At 37.3% G+C, this 18123-nt stretch overlaps 6 protein-coding genes across 11 annotated transcripts; 4 read left to right on the top strand and 2 right to left on the bottom strand.

Moving 5' to 3' along the window:
- The first annotated feature begins 1160 nt into the window (after positions 1-1160).
- Positions 1161-3839, top strand: Pis (phosphatidylinositol synthase). Its single transcript, XM_017636715.1, has 5 exons — positions 1161-1637; positions 1878-2012; positions 3007-3160; positions 3241-3401; positions 3481-3839. The coding sequence occupies exons 1-5, from the start codon at positions 1586-1588 to the stop codon at positions 3651-3653; spliced, it is 675 nt and encodes a 224-aa protein (XP_017492204.1). The 5' UTR covers positions 1161-1585; the 3' UTR covers positions 3654-3839.
- Positions 3840-4806: 967 nt separating this feature from the next.
- On the top strand, positions 4807-5624 carry LOC108380413 (mitochondrial inner membrane protease subunit 1). The gene is made up of 2 exons (XM_017636820.1): positions 4807-5033; positions 5100-5624. Exons 1-2 carry the CDS (start codon positions 4932-4934, stop codon positions 5511-5513), a joined length of 516 nt encoding a protein of 171 aa, XP_017492309.1. The 5' UTR covers positions 4807-4931; the 3' UTR covers positions 5514-5624.
- A 1018-nt stretch (positions 5625-6642) lies between these two features.
- Rrp4 (exosome complex component Rrp4) lies at positions 6643-7751 on the top strand. The gene has a single exon (XM_017635916.1). The coding sequence runs from the start codon at positions 6767-6769 to the stop codon at positions 7661-7663; it is 897 nt and encodes a 298-aa protein (XP_017491405.1). The 5' UTR covers positions 6643-6766; the 3' UTR covers positions 7664-7751.
- On the bottom strand, positions 7725-13593 carry RhoGAP16F (Rho GTPase activating protein at 16F). 6 transcript variants are annotated; one of them, XM_017635292.1, is made up of 6 exons: positions 13515-13593; positions 9957-10804; positions 8473-8808; positions 8289-8394; positions 8038-8220; positions 7725-7910 (listed from the first exon to the last, which is right to left on the bottom strand). In XM_017635292.1, the coding sequence occupies exons 2-6, from the start codon at positions 10780-10782 to the stop codon at positions 7817-7819; spliced, it is 1545 nt and encodes a 514-aa protein (XP_017490781.1). In that variant the 5' UTR covers positions 10783-10804; positions 13515-13593; the 3' UTR covers positions 7725-7816. The 6 variants fall into 6 exon arrangements, with proteins under 6 accessions (XP_017490781.1, XP_017490851.1, XP_017490572.1 ...); XM_017635362.1 differs by lacking the exon at positions 13515-13593 and adding an exon at positions 12810-13302; XM_017635083.1 differs by lacking the exon at positions 13515-13593 and adding an exon at positions 11272-11757 and having other exon boundaries at positions 9957-11033.
- Positions 13594-13726: 133 nt separating this feature from the next.
- LOC108380016 (thioredoxin, mitochondrial) lies at positions 13727-15054 on the top strand. The gene is made up of 3 exons (XM_017636417.1): positions 13727-14020; positions 14171-14374; positions 14450-15054. The coding sequence occupies exons 2-3, from the start codon at positions 14192-14194 to the stop codon at positions 14768-14770; spliced, it is 504 nt and encodes a 167-aa protein (XP_017491906.1). The 5' UTR covers positions 13727-14020; positions 14171-14191; the 3' UTR covers positions 14771-15054.
- Positions 15055-15446: 392 nt separating this feature from the next.
- Positions 15447-17995, bottom strand: AMPKalpha (AMP-activated protein kinase alpha subunit). Its single transcript, XM_017634983.1, has 2 exons — positions 17250-17995; positions 15447-17113 (listed from the first exon to the last, which is right to left on the bottom strand). Exons 1-2 carry the CDS (start codon positions 17523-17525, stop codon positions 15692-15694), a joined length of 1698 nt encoding a protein of 565 aa, XP_017490472.1. The 5' UTR covers positions 17526-17995; the 3' UTR covers positions 15447-15691.
- Between the last annotated feature and the right edge of the window lie 128 nt (positions 17996-18123).

Raw genomic sequence — 18123 nt, 5'->3', positions numbered from 1 at the left:
ATTTTCGCTTGTCGGTATATGGGTGCACTCAAACAGACGCGGTATTGGAAGTCGGCATGATCCAACTAATCACATGATCTGACAAGATGAAATAAAAGAAAAAAATATTCTGGCTGACGTTTTAATTTCAGCGCCATGTTATTTTCTCTGAAATGGACCAGATTAAATAAAGTATAGGGGTCTTCATCTAAAGTGATAAAGGGATACATTGCTTAAATTTATCAGTTTATCTGCATTCTTTCATGAACGCACCTTGGTAAATAATTCCACAAACTTGTTTATTATTTAACTTAGCTGGCTAGCTACGTTTCATTCTTACCGCGTCCATTGTACTAATTTGCTTTTTATGTATTCGGTGCAAACTCGATCACCTGTCAGTCTGTCAGGGTTGAATTTTGCTGAAATTTATACGTTGATAAACTTTGGTTAAATAGATGTCCATACAAAGTTTGACAGTTCATTTATCAAAACGATAAATTTATCATTTTATCAGGTTTATCAACAGTTTATCACTTTTGTTGAAGATCCCTAATTTGATGACGAAGCATAAAAAAAAAATGAAAGCAACTTTTGAGCCCATGTTTGTGCGAACCAATTTATTATTTTTGTGCGTGTTTTTACAACCTGTTAACGCAGGTTCTTGCTAGTCCAAGCGTATTACTTCCTCTTTTTATACCTTAATGTTGTTAGCGCAGTTACTTGCTTGTTTAAGCGTACCAATCCTCTGTTTGTACCTTAATGTTATTGTTGTCGATTTCTAATTTTGCAAAAACTACCACATATCTAATGAAAAACTCATTCGTGATTCGGCATGTCAGTGCAAAATTACATCGATGTTTTTCGATGCATCAATTTATAAAAGTATCGATACTGAGTACTCCAAAGTAGCATTCAATCGACGTTATTTGGAATTAATATATTAATTTGAATGAAGTCCTGCCGTCTAGTGAGATTTCTTTACTAAGCATTGAAATGTTACCAACATATGTATATGTAAAGAAAGTACTCGAATCTCAAAAGTACTCGATACTCCCAACACTAAATTTAGCTATTTTAGAAAATTGGAAATATCGATAGAAAACATCGAATTTTGAACCGATACTATCCATGAACGGAATGTTTCAAAAACATCGATGCATTGTTTGCCTTCCTAGCTTAGCTAGTTCGCAGTGAACAGAACCCAATTGAATTTGTTGTAGAAAAATTTCGTTGGCGATGAAAAATTCCGATACAAAAAAGTGCAATTGCAGGGAAATGCTTCCGACAGTATAAATTTGCATTCCAATAAGAAATTAGTTATAAAAAATCAAAGATCATCGCGTATTAAATAGTTAATATTGAAACATTTGCCTAAAACACGCTTGTTCGACAATTAAAAAGGGGGCAAAGACGCAATTCAATTAATTTCAATTAATCAGCGCTATTAACGTTGCTGTCGTCATCATTACATAGTGCAGGCACGAAAGCATCTCGTCGCATCACAAACCAGTTTACATCACCTCACCGGCAAGCAATTGGCAGTAACGACAAGATCACGATACCCACATCACAACAGCTAGAAGAAAATCTGCAGTGAAAATCTACAATGGCGGTGTCGGAACATGATAACGTCTTCTTTTTCATCCCAAACTTAATTGGTGCGTCTTCAACGTAAAAAAGTAATGTGATACAAGTGCAAAGGGCATTACATATAAACATATGCGGCTTGCATATTACAAAACGGATAGCAGGCAAAGCATTTGATGCTAATTCAATTAGTTTGCGTCTGATAATAATTTGTGTACCTATGTATCTTTGCCTGTTTCACGACCAATTATTGATTTTCCACTCATTTGTATACCCATTGAAACACTAATTCGATTTGTTCTTTTCTACAGGATACGCGCGCATAGTGCTGGCACTGATAGCTTTTTGGTTCATGTCCACCAATTATGTCGTTGCTGGCTGGTGCTATGTCATAAGTGCCCTCTTGGATGCAGTCGATGGACATGCAGCACGTGCATTTAATCAAAGTAAGTCATAGGAAGAAAGAAGCAGCTGGTGTCTATGTTTTTGTAATGGTAGTAATTTAAATACATATGCATATGCTTCTAAAATTTTATATGGGAAATACTGCATAAGTAACATTCCTTCGCCGGGTTCCTCAGGTGACATACATCGATACCATTATTGTATGTTGGCATCATACTTTACAATTTTAGTGAGCTTTTTTAATGAAATATTGTTATCTATTTTTTAGTAAACCTAAACGACTTCAATTAAATTTAATTTCTTTTTTATCAGCTAAAGTTCATTAGCAACCACTTTTATCAGAATTTTAATATCGCATAATTTTCGTTTTTGATAGGCAACCAAGGATCGATCATACATACATCGTCGTAAAATACAAAACCGCGTATCGTCCTTTTTCAAAAGTGCGTAACTGACATTTTTTGCCAAAAATTGGATTTGCTCACGCACGCTCTTGGCTCAATCCTTATCCATTCGCCCTGAAATAGCTAGAAATGCGATTGCTTTATAAAAAAGAGAACCGTTTTGCAATATGAGTTTCTTTACTCTCAAGAAAATAATTTATGCAACCTCACAAACGCGGTTATGGGCCAATTGCACAATGCGTAGTTAACTCAGAATCGGGAGTTAACTACAGATTTTTGTACTGAAAATCTCTAGTTAACCGTCGATTCTGAGTTAACTACGCACTGTGAAATTGGCCCTATGCATTTTGTTGATACGCGGCTTTGTACTTTAACCGACGACATGCATAGTAGGTATATTTATTTATTTATTTATTTGTTTAATGTTTGTGAACATATTTTATATTATATTTTGGGGTATTCACAACGTAAAGTGTCGTATTGAATGTCGTAAACTTTATACGTTTAAAAAATATATTAAGGGGTTTTCGCAAAGTGCCATTAAAGTCATATTATAAATTTTCGCAGTGTTAAAAAATAGTTGTTGTATAATGTACATATTTCCAATCACTTTTGTCTTGTTTCTCCATAGGTACACGTTTTGGCGCCATGTTGGATCAATTGACTGATCGTTGTGGCACCACTGGCCTCTTGGTTACACTCAGCTATTTCTATCCGAAGTATATGTTCTGGTTCCAAGTCTCAATTGCCATAGATATCGCCTGTCATTGGCTTTATATGCAAACGTAAGTACATAGTTAGAAAAAGTTGCTCAACTTAATCATAATGTACATTGTATAATCAATGTATTCGCTAATTTCTATAGGAGCGCCATGATCGGCAAAACATCACACAAAACATTTGACGTCAAAGAAAATGCGATAATGCGCACTTACTATCAGAAGAATGTGCTCACCTTTATGTGTTGTGCAAATGAACTTTTTTACGTTTGCTTGTATCTTCTACATTTCACATATGGACCATTGAGTACGTAATTGCATTTGATATTTGTCTGAATATTTTGATATACTTACTGAATAATCTTTCCATTTTTTTTTACCGACAGTCCTTGGACTTTCACTTTTCAGAATTTTGGCCATCGCTATGGCTCCATTCGCTGTTGTCAAGTCATTAATTTCTTGTCTACATGCCTATGTGGCCAGTATTGATTTGGTCTCTTTAGACGTGCGTGAACGTGAAGCCAAGCGCCAGAAAGAAGGGGGCCAGAAAGCTGAATAAATTGGCGTAGTTAAATTTCTGAGATAATTTTAAGATATACATATATATATATATATATATATATATATCCGCAAAACACGCTTTTGGCAAAAAGTGTGCGAACTCATGGTTCTCCGATTGTTGTTAATATTGATTTATTTTTTTATTTATTTTTGATATACATATTACATATACTTAAAAACAATACTTGTTTAGTCTTTTCCTTAATTGCAGTTAGCTAATTTTAATAGTATTTTTAAAGCGTTAAATGTACCTTATTTAAAATTTAAATTAACAAACGACAAACGCATTTTAGTAGATTAATAAAAATAGACATCCCTAAACCGCATAGTCGCAGCGGTGTCGTTGTACGCAATTGGAATAGGTAAAGAATTAACAAAAACAATATATGTATTAATTTAATAAATAAGTGTATGCCTCAGATTGATATTAGAAATATTGCATTTTCATGGAACAAAAGTCACTTCAAGAATATTACAAATATATAAATGTATTTAAAAAGTGGCAAATCCAATAATACAAAAACCCTTCCAAAACAAATGTAATTTATAAGGTTATGGATGGTTATAAGGTTTGGATTCAACATAAAAAAGGCTGAATTCCAAGTTGCATTAATTCAAAGCATCAGCCTCTTTTATTTCTAAACTATAATTGATGGAAATGCCCAATATGCCATCAGCTAGTTTTCCATCAGTTACAGTTCAGAAATAAAAGAGGCTGATGCTTTGTATTAATACAACTTGGAACTCAGCCAAACTGGTTGCATTTTGAGATTGAGAATTGATCTACATAGAGATATATTTTAATGTTTAACATCCTAAAACAGTAACGTGGTTTTCCAACCAAAATATTTGCAAACAAATTTTTTTGTTTTAAGCACTTAAGATACAATGAAATATGTATGTATCTAAATTCAAAGCTTCAGAGTAAAAATTAATCTGTAACTATAAATTAATCAGACTCGTAATGAATAAAATTTGTCGTTTAAAACAAAACTAAATTTTTTATATTGTGTTATTTATATTTAACGCCTCTGCAATCTGGTTCCTTTGTTAGTAGCCCAATATAGTCCTACGAGAAAGCATGTACCGCAGTTTTACCGCTTTTTAGTAAGTTTATTGTGGTCCTAACCTTATATATTGCTCACACTGAATATACCCCAGTCAATCAGCTGTTTATTTTAATTAATTCGCCGCCGCACATCTTTTTAGCAACATTTACGAAAATTGTAGTTAAATTTAGTTTAAATATGTATTATAACTCGTAATTCAGGCAAGGATGGTGTCTGTATTTTCAAAGGTTAAAGATGTAGTAAAATACAGCATTATGTACGCCTGCCTTACGCACTGCACTTTCGAATATGTCGGGGATTTTGTGGTGGTAAGTTGAAAGAATAAATTGCTGCTATAAAAATAAAAATTCTTTATCATTTTGAATTACCAAAAGTGCAATGGCCCATCAATGGAGCCCACTCTACATTCGAAAAATATCCTGCTGACAGAGCGTATATCGACGCGCTTCCATAACCCAAGACGCGGCGATATCATCATCGCTGTTTCACCCACCGACCCAAAGCAATTTATATGCAAACGCATTATCGGTATACCCGGTGATAGAATCGTTTTAAAGAATAATGCACCACCCACAGATACTGCCGCTGATGCTGCTATCTTAGCAAGTACAAAACCAAAACTTATAGAATTTACAGAGGAGTACGTGCCGCGAGGTTTCATCTGGATTGAAGGTGACAACAGCGAAAATAGTTCAGATTCACGTTACTATGGTCCAATACCTCAGGGGTTGGTAAAAAGTAGGGTCGTTTGTCGACTTTGGCCCTTGAGTGAAATGCGTATGCTATAGACCGAAAAGTTTACTAGGGGAATAGGAGAATACAATTCTCAGCAAACACATATACAATTATTTATTCTTGCAAGCTTACGAATAAAGTGTCTATAAAATGTGCTAACAAAAGCAGGAATTTTATTTAAATGCAAAAATTAGCTAACATTTCTTGTTCACGACTATCGACTGCGAATCCTTTAAGAGAATTGAAAATATGTAAAATATATTTGCATTTGTTAATAACTTACAAAAAAATTAAAAGTAATCTTGATAAATATCTTTTTGTGTATAATTAATATCACCCAATTTGGTGGAAAATTTGTAGCCATCTGGCAATCTTGCGGCAACCCTGCTGTCAAGAATGATAGAATACAAATTATTAGGTGCGTTCGTTTAAAATCTCCAACAGAAACCAACCAACTGCCAAATTCCGGCGAAATGTCATCTGTTCTCTCACAAAGGAGAAATATCCAAAATTGTACGCGAACAGAAAACTTGCAAGTTAGACGAACAGCTGATAGAAATTTTGTTTACAGTCAAAAGTGTAAAATTTAAAACGTACGAAAAGTCATCAGAAAGTGTTATACTGACACAGTTTATTGATTAAACAAATAACTACTTATTTCTTACAAGTAATTTTGTAATTTTTAACTTCCAAACCATCATTTTCAATTTTGTGATTTGCGTAAATGCCAACCAGCTGTTTTTGATCAGCTATTTTCCTGTTGGCAAATTGCTGTTGGCGAAAATTTTTCCAGCAGAAACCAGCAGCTCCCCTCAAAATGAAATGTCACTTTTCTCTCTCAATTTCCCTTACTTTGCAAGTTTTTTGCGTACGCGAACGCAAAAACTTGTAAGTTTTGGTTAAACATGAACAATTAACGGCTACGCGAACGCAACTATAATCGCATTTGTTCGTTGTTTAAAATCTGGTAGTGGCTTTTTACTGCAATTTTCTTCATTTTCGCTACACACGGATCGATTTATCGGCCAACCAGTTGGTGGTAAATAAGCCCTGTGTAGGCAAGTTGGAAAACCTTCGTCAGGTTGGAGCAAAATCAAAATTTTTTGATTTTTAGACAGATTGGTCAACTTGTTGCTCTGTCTGTGTAGACAAGTTAGCAGCATAAAATGTCAATGAAACATGAGCACTAGGTAGATTTTTGACAAAAATTTTCTGGCAACACTGTAGCCTTGTACCATCTTGTATAAATTCGCCTTGGTTTTTCACAACAGAAAATTTCAATAATTAAGATTTAAAAACTTTTAAAATGACTACCAACGTCAATATTCGGCTTGCTATTGACCGCGTGAATATGGGCCTGTTGGCACAGAACCAAACTAGAGCGCCGCGTCTCTACACGCCCGGCGAAGTTGTTACCGGGCAGTTTGGTTTCATGAAAGGACACGGCACGTATGTTGAAGGCGATGACATCAAGGCCTCAGTGGCAGGTGTAATGGAGCAGGTGAACAAACTTATCTCAATAAAGCCGCTCAAAAGTCGTTATGTTGGCGAAATCGGTGATGTTGTTGTTGCGCGCATCACGGAGGTGCAACAAAGACGCTGGAAGGTGAACACGAACTCACGCCTAGACTCGGCATTGCTGTTGTCATCTGTGAATCTACCCGGTGGCGAGTTGCGCCGACGAGGTGTTGAAGATGAGCAAATGATGCGTAAATACCTGCAAGAGGGTGATCTTATATCTGCGGAAGTGCAAAACATCTTCGACGATGGCACGCTATCTCTCTATACACGCAGCTTGAAATATGGCAAACTCTCACAGGGTGTTTTGGTCAAAGTGTTTCCATCATTAGTAAAGCGGCGCAAGACGCACTTTCATAACTTGCCTTGTGGTGCATCAATTATACTCGGCAACAACGGGTTTATATGGATATCACCTACAGTCAATACCGAAGCTGATGGCGGGGACGGTGGTTATGTGCAGAACTTGAGCGAAGTTATACCAAGAGCAGATCGTGAAGTGATTGCACGTCTACGCAACTGTATTTTGGCTTTAGTACATTGCAAGATGATGCTGTATGACACGAGCATATTGTACGCCTTTGAGGAGTCTATGAAATATGAGGTGGATGAGTTGCTGCAGCAGGAAGCTATATTTGACGTTGCATTCTTAACGCAACATCGACTACGTCTGCAGGAAGAATAGCAGTATATCATAAGGTGGGTGATAATTCAAAGAAAGCCAAGGTCTATTTTTAAACATAAATAAAAGTAAGCATTTTTCTAAATAAAAATCAGTTTATTTTTTATAAAATTTTTTGTTAAATACTTAACAATCTATAATCCTAGTATTATTTGATCAAAAGAAATTTTGGAAAATCATATCCGGTTGAGAGAGTGTCTTCCGCAAGCGTCGCACACTGATTCGTTTATGCCGTCGCTCGACCGAGCATCTGTATCGGGGAAGGATTAGCGAAAGCCGTAAGTTCAAACATTTCTTTGAATTAAAATTAATTAGGACAACCAAAACCACAACCAAACACAAACATAGAAAACGCAAAGCCCATATACACTACTTACTCGAATATTCGACTTTGATATTCGATCATAATTTTAACACAATCCGCCAGCAGTTGACTCTCTCTGACCAACTCTTGTAAATCCTGCATGTTTGCGCCCTTCTGAACGGGATGAAAAATGGTGGGGGTTATGGAAATGGCAAGCGTATCGGCGCTGACTTGCTGTAGAGGCACTTTTGTGAGTCTATAATTGGAAATTACCAAAAATATCGTTTACTGATATACCAAACAAATTATATTTGAAACGCTTACTTGTTTAAATGCGCAAATATGTAATTCATTGTATCCCTATTTACTTCCGGCAATGTACGGATCAGTCTTTTGAGAATTTCGATTTTCGCTGCAACATCCATTAAGACTAAAATAACGATAAAAAACGATGACAATTGAATGTCTTGGCAATAACTCATAAATTTGTTGCGAAACGATGGCTTACCCCACTGATTCGGTTTACCAATAAAAGTCCTCGCTTCATTTGCGCTCACAAGTGGACTTTTTATTTCGCGTAGAAATAATTTTAGCACGCCGGTCAATGTATGAATGTCGACATTTGGTTGCCGCAATGACTCATAATCATTTGCATCGATGCGAAAGCGCAGACTTTGCATTTTATTATAATCGCCACATTGCCGGTAAATGCCCTCGATGGGCTCTGAAGACTTGCGATAACGTTCCTCGATCAAATCACAGCAGTCCACAACGATTTTCGGCACAGTTTTGTGTACCTCGTGTTTGAGTACCATTTCGATTTCTGTATCGAAACAAGGCTCATCTAGAAATGAGAAGAAAAAAGTTGTCAAAATTATTTGGCAAAAACGCGTTCTTTTCTTCATGACATAATTGAATTCATAAATAAAACTTGAATTAGGTCGCTGACCACAAATAATCAAGGCTTGTCGGCCTTCTAATCGGCAGGGTCTCGGGTTCGAGTCCAGTTTCCGACCAACACCAAAAAATAAAACATACACAAGTTTTTCTAATAGCGGTCGCCCCTCGAGAGGCAATGACAAACCTCCAAGTGTATTCTGCCATGAAAAACAGCTTCTCATAAAAATACAATCGCCGCTCGGAGTCTATTATCTATTATTATTTCGACTGGTCGATTGGAGAAACTCAATAGTACCTGAAGGATAAGTTAGTTAATTCCCAAAAAATTCGATTGGTGCTCCATAGCCTTCAGTCAACTTTATTTAAATTTTTTTATGAACTCTTCGCTTTCCCACTACTCTATTGCGTACACGTAATACTTTTAAATATTTTATCTGACTTTCCATACACATATGTATGTATATACATAATATGTATATTATGTACATAGTATCGTAAATAAATAAATTCATGCATATGCTGGTACATTTGTAGGTGTAAAAACTTTTTGATTCGCTTTTACTTTAGCTCTTTACTCGAAATACTTATCATTAGGAATTGATATCAATTGAAATGCTGATTAAATTTATAGTTGTAGATATTGCATGCCTCGGCAGAACCCTAATAGTTCCACTTGCTATCTTTTTGTTGTTGTATAACTTAACAAATGTTAGTATTTATCTCACTAATACGTTCCTTGTTTGAGTCATAAGCTGGGGAATATGGCGTGGCTTTACGCTGTAGCACTGAATTGTTCTTGTGAACTACAGCTCTTGTAATACTTAAACTTGCTGTCCACCATGAAATGCTCACAAACTCGCGCCAGAAATAGTAGTAATCACCTTATCTTATTAAGCCAAAGTTAATAGCTCGGCTTAAACCCATAAAGTACTATCTCCCAAGGTTCATCATTTACGCTTCCCTACGTGAACTTTAAACCATTCTTGCATGTTGATCTACACTTTGTACGCTTTTTTTCATCTGTACTTTTCTCTTCCGTTTCCACCACAGCCAATTTCAATAAAAACCTTAATTTAAATCTAAACCTCTTACCATTATAGATATTCTGTTCTTTCAGCGTTGCAATACTTGGCCGTTGCTTAAACCAGTTTGACAAATTCATCCACGCCACTAACTTTGAAGGCTGCACTGAAGCTTGTGAGTTCATATTTGCGTTTCCCTGTGACGCTTTTTTGCGCATGCTGCTGCGTTTTCGCTTATCAGGCGCATTTAATTGGCTTAGCTGCTCTACGCGTCGCAAGAGTTCATGTATGCGCGTGGATAGATCCTGTGCCACGGTCCGCTCATTTTGCACTTGCTGTTCCAAGTGTGTTATACGTGTTTCTAGCTCGGTGATACGTTGCCCACAATACTCCTCACAGTAGTTACGTTCACGTGCGCGTTGTCGCTTATGGTCATCCGCTGTTGACTCTCTCGAGGAGGCAGTGCCGGTGCTGCTAGTTGTTGAGCTGTCAAAATGTGTAATCATTGCCCGTGGTGTAGGAGCAACTGGTTGCTTTTCCTCGACAACCAAACGCGACAAGTCGCGTGTACTTGCACTTTTTAGTAGCGCCAGCTTGTTGATTGGATGTGGTTCCTTTAAATAAATTACTGCTTCTGGTCGCCTGCGGTTTAATCTGACTTGTGGCTGCTCCTGATGGTATTGATAGTAGAGTTGCTGTTGTTGTGCACGCGTATGACTCGGTGTGCGGTCACGAAAATAGTGCATTATCGTTTTATTACGTTTCTCGTAAACAGCTCGACCCGCAGCACCGACTAATATGCCCGCTGAATCGGGCGTGCCAGGAGTGACTGGTGTTGAGGGTGCTACATTGTAATGGCTGTGGTTACTGCTATTGCTGCTGCTGCTCGTTTGCATATTGAGGTGCTTGAAAGAGAGGCTGTCAAAGGAAGTTGGCGGAAGGGGTAAAAAAAATCACATATGTTTGCCAACTACGGCGCGAATGGATGTACATATGTACTTATGTAGCCCATGTGCATATTCTGTTTGTGTAAATATGTTTTGGTTGAGTGCGCGAAGGCGAAATTCAAAACCGCTGGCTATATTGATTATCACAGTTTGCGTTTTCGTAAGTTCCTCCAGCAACTTACTTAGGAGAGCGTTGGTCACTGAAACCACGTATGTATGCATGCATGTATGAGCTCCCATGTGCTTTCATATGTACATACGTACATATGTAGTAAAAATTAAGTAAATTAAATAAGCTACTGCTATGTAAATTTGTATGTACTATTGTATTTGTATTTATTATTTGATTCTGTTTGCAGCAAACTAATTGTAATTCAATCCACTGCAGTTCGCTGTTCATAAATATATATTTATGGTCTCGTGCACACGTATACATACATACATATAGTGTTTCCCGCTGTATTCCTGCAGCGTGTCGCTAGACGACGTCAGACACGATTACCAATAAGAAATGCAACAATTGTCCGCCTATATACATATAGTATAGTAAACGTATATAGATATGTATAACAATACGTTGACGTGAGGCATTCGACCGTGCCGATGACGCTTTACACTCCAATAGCACCTACTTACTGTTTTTGGAAACTCTCAGGGAACTTAAATTTTATGGAAATTGCCCTAGCGCTAGCCCGCTAAGGCGAAGTAATCTTATCTGTGCGCTCAATAGTATCCGACGACATTGCCACCACTCGCCTCAGCGCGCTCTGCGCTAAGCGTTCATTTTATCAATCGCAATTGTTATAACGATTTCGGATAAATATTTATGTGTCAATCTTTACTTTTTAACCAGTAGATAGACATATATATACGTCCATACACATTCCACGTTTAATAATATAGAGATGTAACTCAAAATTTACGTTTTTGGAGATTTCATTGTGCAATTAATAAACTTGATAAGTAGAATATGTTCAGTCTAAATGCAGTGTAGGGCGTTTGCCCAAAATTTGGTGCAAATCGTATCCTAATCGTGTGAATGCACAAATATTTTTATCTTGATCCCAACCACGACAATTTGTACAAATTTCTCAATAGAAGTTCGCTGCATTTCTGTAGTTTTTGTTAATTTTGTTTTAAAATATGGTTTATGTTTTAGCAAATCCCATTTGAATCCAAGAATGATATTGTTTACAAAATTTAAGAAAAATCAACAAAGCTTCTGCCAAATCGCGAACCTTTTAATACGCATTTCTAAAAGGAATTAGAGTAAGCAGTTTTATAGCCCATTAAATTTTAGTTTACAAAGTGCAAATTTCAAATGTCTAAAAATTCGCGTTGATTTTTTAGATTTTTTTTTTCTGACTGTCCTACGAGTTTTTTTCATATAAAAAAATTCTGAAAATTTTTCATGCATACCTGAATTCTTTTTAGAAATTCGTATTAAAAAGTTTGCGATTTTGCTGAAACCTTGCAGATTTTATTAATTTTTGTACACAGTATCATTCTTGGATTTAAATGGAGTTTGCTAACATTGCGAATATTAACAAAAAAGAGCCGTACGCTCATGTATGTATGTATATAGTAACTACTTTCTGTGCTTTGCCGTCTCAAAGCATGAGTTTGATTAATCATCGAAACTTAGCATAACCAAGTAATTTTTAAGCAAAAAATACAACCGACTTCAGTTCTCATACATGCGTTATGATTAATGCAACATAAATTGTTAGTATATCCATACATATGTACATATGTAGATAAATACAATCATACATATGTATGTATGTATATATATATTATTTAGAATTCTTATCAAAAGTACAGATTAATAATTCGGATCCGTTTTATTTTGCTGCGTTAAGTTAATTAAATAATTAAGTTAAAATTAAATAGCGATTAGTCCAAAAACCGCAAAAATCCTTTTTTAATTCAGTTAAATATGCATAACTGTTACTTCTATAGGATTACTTAGTGACCTGGATTCAATCCCTGGTCCGAGCAACGCCTAAATAAGTTTTCTTTAATAGCGGCCGGCCCTTTTAATAGCGGTTTTGATAAAATCCTTTTGACGTTCGGAGGCTGCAGGTCACTCCATTTGAGTAACACCATCAAGATGCACACCACAAATTGGAGAAGCTCGGCCAAACACTTAGCAAAGTGTAAACGCCAAAATGTTATCATTATGTGTGCTTGTATATATATTTAAACCATGATTTAACATAACAACCGTCTGCTATAAACAAAATTTTACACATGAAATTTTACAATGAAATGATTTAAATGGTCAAGAACTTCAGGAAGTTGAAAAACGAATATGGGGGAAAGTTTGAGTAGCACTGTGTGTGGTCCCACACGATGATTATGCGCACGAGCGTGTTCACCAACATTTCAAGTCGCTGAAATTTTTTTTTGTATTTTGATCTTGCGTTATATGGAAGGAAATGATCATACCTTTCACAAAAAAAAATCTAAAAAGTCTACGGCTATTTTTGCTGAAAATCAATTTTTTATAAGATGGTTTTTTGAATTTGGTAGTGTTTGGTATTTTAGACTATTTGATCAAGTAAGTTCCTGTGCAAGGAAAAAGGCCTTTCCTCCACTTTCCAGCGCGCCGTTTCGCTGACCTTCTCAGCATCTTTCTATTTTGAAAATCGAAAATTTAAAAATATGAGCATTCATACTAACTCTGTGTGGAACTATTTAAAATAGTTTTTTCTTACACAGGAGCTTGATCAAATATCCTAAAATACCAAACACTATCAATTTTTGTTTTTGCAAACATGCTTACGGTGAACCTGACAGCGCGAGCGTGCTCACCCAAATTGTCTTCGTTTATGGCCCGCATTGTAAAAATAAATATGGCATCATTCTGGCTTGACATTTCAGACTTGTCAAAACATTACAGTGGAGTTATTTTCGATAAATTGATTAATTTTTCCAAATTTCGCGAACATTTTTTTTAATCTATAAGCAACAGCTTTAAAAGCGTGTAAAATAAGTTATTTAAAAGCATAAAATCGGTGTGTTTTGGATGGAAAAAGTACAAGGTCATAGGTAGTAGGTACACTTTTCAGAGACGTCAGCCTGAACAGCTGATTGTAATTTCAATAAAAATAACGCGATTGCCTATTATATACGCGTAGAACCAGACATCTTTTAATCATACGTATATTTTTAAAAGCAACAAGTAAGCATAAATTCAAATCAAACTTATCTCATAAATGACATACGTAACATCACCTCAAGACTCATGTTATTGCTCTCATTTTTCCACTGAGGACGCTTCGCAATTGCATGCGCTTAAATATAAATAATATGTGTGTTAAACTATTCGCAGCTTAAAATTAATAAGGTGAAGATGCTAAAATTTGCTGCTCAAGGAATTGCGCCGCATTTAATCCTCGGATTGGTTAGCAGTACTCAGAGCAGTTGCCAACTTGTGGCACCCGTTGTATCTGCTGCCACACAAAAATTCATCTCGCAAAGTAGTTGCTATGACCGCAAAGTGGACGTCAAGGATCACTACGAATTCGATCAAAAGGTGGGTGCCTAATATCTAAGTTTGAAATAATCTTGTTATATAATCGAAATGATTGATTTCACATAATTTTGTCAGGTAATAAACAGCGACAATCCGGTTATAGTCAACTTCCATGCTGAATGGTGTGATCCTTGTAAGATTCTTACCCCAAAAATGCGCGAACTATTGGAGAATTCGGAAGATATCGATTTGGCTACAATAGACGTGGATTCAAATGCCGACTTGGTGGAAACTTTCGAAGTAAAAGCCGTGCCTGCCGTCCTGGCATTTCGTAATGGCGTAGTTGTTGATAAATTCATTGGATTAGTGGATGCAAATAGTATAGAAACTCTCATAAACAAATTAAAACGCAAGAAACAACTCGAAAATGCAGCGGCTAAAAGTAAGGAAGAATAACTTAATGAAAGGAGAAGGTACTTATGAGTCCAGTTCTTTTGGAATAGTTGAAACGAAATTAATTTCCCCGGTTTGGATTTTGTATGTACGTAAATCTTTATTTAAAGTTTCGTACTGTTCAGCTAGGATTAGTATATATTTTTTAATACACTCACTGCAATATTGATGATTAACTTTTTGGATTAGTGTTAAAAGTATATATTATGATTTATATAGTAACATAGTTGACATACGTAAGCCATAATGTGCGAAATTAAGAATAAAGCATTATTAAATGAGAATAAGATATTTTATAATGCTATGCCTGAGAAGTAAAATGATTAATCCTCGCTTAGTTTTGAATACTAATTAATATGCAATTGGTTATCTGTTGTATGGGCTGCTACATCGGCGTAGCCAGAATGAAATTTATGATCCTATTAAGCTGGCATTTCAGGGTACTATTTTATATATATATAAGGAAAATTTGAAAGTTAGGGGGGGCTCGAGCACCCCCCTTCCCCTACCTGGCTACGCCCATGGGCTGCTATCTGTTTTTCTCAAAATAATGCGCTCTCAGCCTCTACACAGTTAACTTTTTTCGCAAAATTCTACTAGAAAAATACGATAAAAATTGCGATTCTACTAAAGAAGCTAAAACTCGTTTAATATTTCTGTCTGCAACATAAAAAGCGTGTTTCCAAACGGTAAATGGTTATATTTCTATTAAAAGCGTTAGCGATATTGCATAAATGAAGATATTAAAATTTCCCTTACAATTCAAATTCCATATGTGGCAATCGAATGAAGAACTCAACTAAATTAAATAGGCACCTACACCTTCCCCTCTTCCTCCCACTGTATAGACATATTTTCTTTATTTTTGCTATTCAAAATAGCGCAATATGTTCCTCCCTCAACCTTTGCGTGCCTCTTAAACTCTTAACGTGCCAGCTGTATAATCAAAGCGGCGCACATTTCGAAGAACTCCATAGTGTGGTGGCCTGTTGGCTGCTGCGGCATTGCACCCTGTACGCTTAGCGGTGGTGGCGTTAAGCTTTCCAATATTACATCATCTCCCTGCTCAACTTCATCGTTGGTTAGTGATTTGAAATCCAGCAAATAACTTTTGGAATCTACTTGATATAGCTGCAGCGACATCTTCGAGTATTTGCCTGTCTTGAGATTTTGACGGCGCACACGCACGTGATAGGGGTTTATGATCTTCCACTCGTAATCGAGCGCCTTCATGGCACGATACACCTCCTGCATAATGTCGTTCGGTTTGCTCTGCGATCGTATGCCCAAGTGCCACTTAGCGCGCTTGATGGGCGTGCCACGCGCTGCTTTCTCGGGAAATGCAGCACCACCCGATGCCTGTACCGACATGGCCAGTTGACGTTCGCGCATTGGTGCTATGCGTTCGGGATGTGGACGCATTGCGCCGCTGGTGCCGCTAGGTGTCGATGTGCCCGAAGCTGAGCCACCGACAGTGTTCGAGGCCGTCGGTCCAATAGTTTCGGCGCGTTCACTCGGCGAGTGTGAGACAGGCGGCGGTGAACCGGCGACGAAAAAGTTGTTGATCTCTGTCTTTGCAGCCTCGTCAGCAAATCGCTTGTTGTCGATAATCAAATGGTAAGCAATGGCCAACTGGTCATGTGGATCGCCGCTGAGCAACGCATTATGCACCTCGGCCTCTTTAACTCCAAATTTGCCACAAACTTCGGCGACTGCAACGGTGTCAATGACATTCGAATCCTGCTCAATTGATGATGGAAAGAGATATGAGGGCAAATCCTTCTGGAACCACTCGTGCTTCTTGATTTCCTCCATTGTGGCGCGTTTTAAAGGATCGACTTGTAACATCTGGCATACCATATTCACAACTTGCTTGTTCAGGTACTCTGGTATGGGGAAGATACCAGATTTGATTTTTCGGAAGAGAGTAGGTACATGCTCGTCGTCGAATGGAAGGGTGCCGCAAAGCAGTGCATAGAGTATAACACCGCATGACCATATATCTACTTCGGGGCCAGCATACAGTTTGCCAGAAATTACCTCTGGCGCAGCGTAGTTGGGCGAGCCGCAGGATGTGCGCAAGAACTCGCCATCCAACATCATGTTGGACAAACCGAAATCAGCGATTTTCACATGTAGATTGTGATCCAGTAGCAGGTTCTCTGGTTTCAAATCTCGATGTACCACCATGTGACGATGGCAGTAGTCTACGCCGGATATGATCTGCTGGAAGAAGCGCCGTGCTTCGTGCTCCTGCAACTTTCCATGCTTTACGATGTAATCGAAAAGTTCACCTCCGCTCACATATTCCATGATCATAAAAATATCAGTAGGTGTAGAAATGACCTAATTTGGAAGAGAAAAACAATTGTTAATATATAGCAAAGACGGCGAAGAAATAATACATGTACCAGTAGTATACCTATAACAATTGTTGACCTTCGTAATTAAGTTATTAGTATTTACACACATGCATATGTACCTGATAAAGCTTTATGATGTGCGGATGACGGAAGAGTTTTAAATTCTGGATCTCTCTGCGAATCTTGCCCACCACATCGAGACTTTTGATTTTCTGCCGATTTAATATCTTTACTGCTACCTTGTGATGCGTCATTTGATGTTCGCCAATCTTCACTTTACCAAAGGTGCCCGTGCCGAGTGTTGCGCCTAGTAAATAGTGGCCAATTTTGACGAGTGGCTGTGGGCCACTGCCAGTAGCTGCAGCTTCAGCTGCGGCGGCACGTGATTGTGGCATAACGTTGATGGACAATTAGAATTGGATATCTAGAAGTTCGAAGCGAGAAATACAAAAAGGTTTGGTAAGGTGTTTCGGGCCGCTGCTGAGGTCACAAAGGCAAATGCAGCCACACGTGCGTACGTGCTGCGTAGAGACGTATATTATAGTTTTCCGAGCTCCAGTTCCTTATCGCACTATTATTTTCCTTATGACTTATAACTCTCTGCCACGATTTGCGCTGCTCGGGCGACGGCTGCTTGTACAAGAAAATTGCCCTCAACAAACATTTAAATACGTTTACTGGCACTTCGTGAGCGTCCGAAATACTTTGCTACAATTTTCTGCCTAATAATTTTTACTTTTTGAGGTACTAAAGCGATTATGAACTTTTATCACGTAGCTAAAATTTTTCGCAATGACGAATGACAACCAGTAAAATTTTCCGATTGTTTTCGACATATGAAAATCACAAATGGCAATTGAACGAATCGTGGTGTTATCGGATCCGCTGGTTTCATGGCGAGCTTGTACCTGTTGTCAAAATGATGTGTTTGTTGTAATTTTGTTTTGTGCTGGTTGTCAATATGCGTATAATTTGTTATTGTAATTTTTGTTT

Source organism: Rhagoletis zephyria, unplaced genomic scaffold, assembly GCF_001687245.7.
Source record: "Rhagoletis zephyria isolate East Lansing unplaced genomic scaffold, Rhagoletis_zephyria_1.1 Rzeph_scaffold_00006, whole genome shotgun sequence".
NCBI classification, from domain to species: Eukaryota; Metazoa; Arthropoda; class Insecta; order Diptera; family Tephritidae; genus Rhagoletis; species Rhagoletis zephyria.
The sequence above is the reverse complement of the archived record's forward strand: the minus strand, read 5'-3'. Positions and strand labels throughout refer to the sequence as shown.

Excerpts from the sequence above, each read along its gene's own strand:
- LOC108380413 (XM_017636820.1), top strand. The coding sequence starts at position 4,932 with ATGGTGTCTGTATTTTCAAAGGTTAAAGATGTAGTAAAATACAGCATT. Across the intron at positions 5,034-5,099 it reads ATGTCGGGGATTTTGTGGTG|TGCAATGGCCCATCAATGGA; the intron begins GTAAGTTGAAAG and ends AATTACCAAAAG.
- Pis (XM_017636715.1), top strand. The coding sequence starts at position 1,586 with ATGGCGGTGTCGGAACATGATAACGTCTTCTTTTTCATCCCAAACTTA. Across the intron at positions 3,161-3,240 it reads CATTGGCTTTATATGCAAAC|GAGCGCCATGATCGGCAAAA; the intron begins GTAAGTACATAG and ends TAATTTCTATAG. Across the intron at positions 3,402-3,480 it reads TTTCACATATGGACCATTGA|TCCTTGGACTTTCACTTTTC; the intron begins GTACGTAATTGC and ends TTTTACCGACAG.
- Rrp4 (XM_017635916.1), top strand. The coding sequence starts at position 6,767 with ATGACTACCAACGTCAATATTCGGCTTGCTATTGACCGCGTGAATATG.
- LOC108380016 (XM_017636417.1), top strand. The coding sequence starts at position 14,192 with ATGCTAAAATTTGCTGCTCAAGGAATTGCGCCGCATTTAATCCTCGGA. Across the intron at positions 14,375-14,449 it reads ACTACGAATTCGATCAAAAG|GTAATAAACAGCGACAATCC; the intron begins GTGGGTGCCTAA and ends TAATTTTGTCAG.
- RhoGAP16F (XM_017635292.1), bottom strand. The coding sequence starts at position 10,782 with ATGCAAACGAGCAGCAGCAGCAATAGCAGTAACCACAGCCATTACAAT. Across the intron at positions 8,395-8,472 it reads TGGTAAACCGAATCAGTGGG|TCTTAATGGATGTTGCAGCG; the intron begins GTAAGCCATCGT and ends TCGTTATTTTAG. Across the intron at positions 7,911-8,037 it reads TATCAAAGTCGAATATTCGA|ATGCTCGGTCGAGCGACGGC; the intron begins GTAAGTAGTGTA and ends TCCCCGATACAG.
- AMPKalpha (XM_017634983.1), bottom strand. The coding sequence starts at position 17,525 with ATGCCACAATCACGTGCCGCCGCAGCTGAAGCTGCAGCTACTGGCAGT. Across the intron at positions 17,114-17,249 it reads ACATCATAAAGCTTTATCAG|GTCATTTCTACACCTACTGA; the intron begins GTACATATGCAT and ends CTTCCAAATTAG.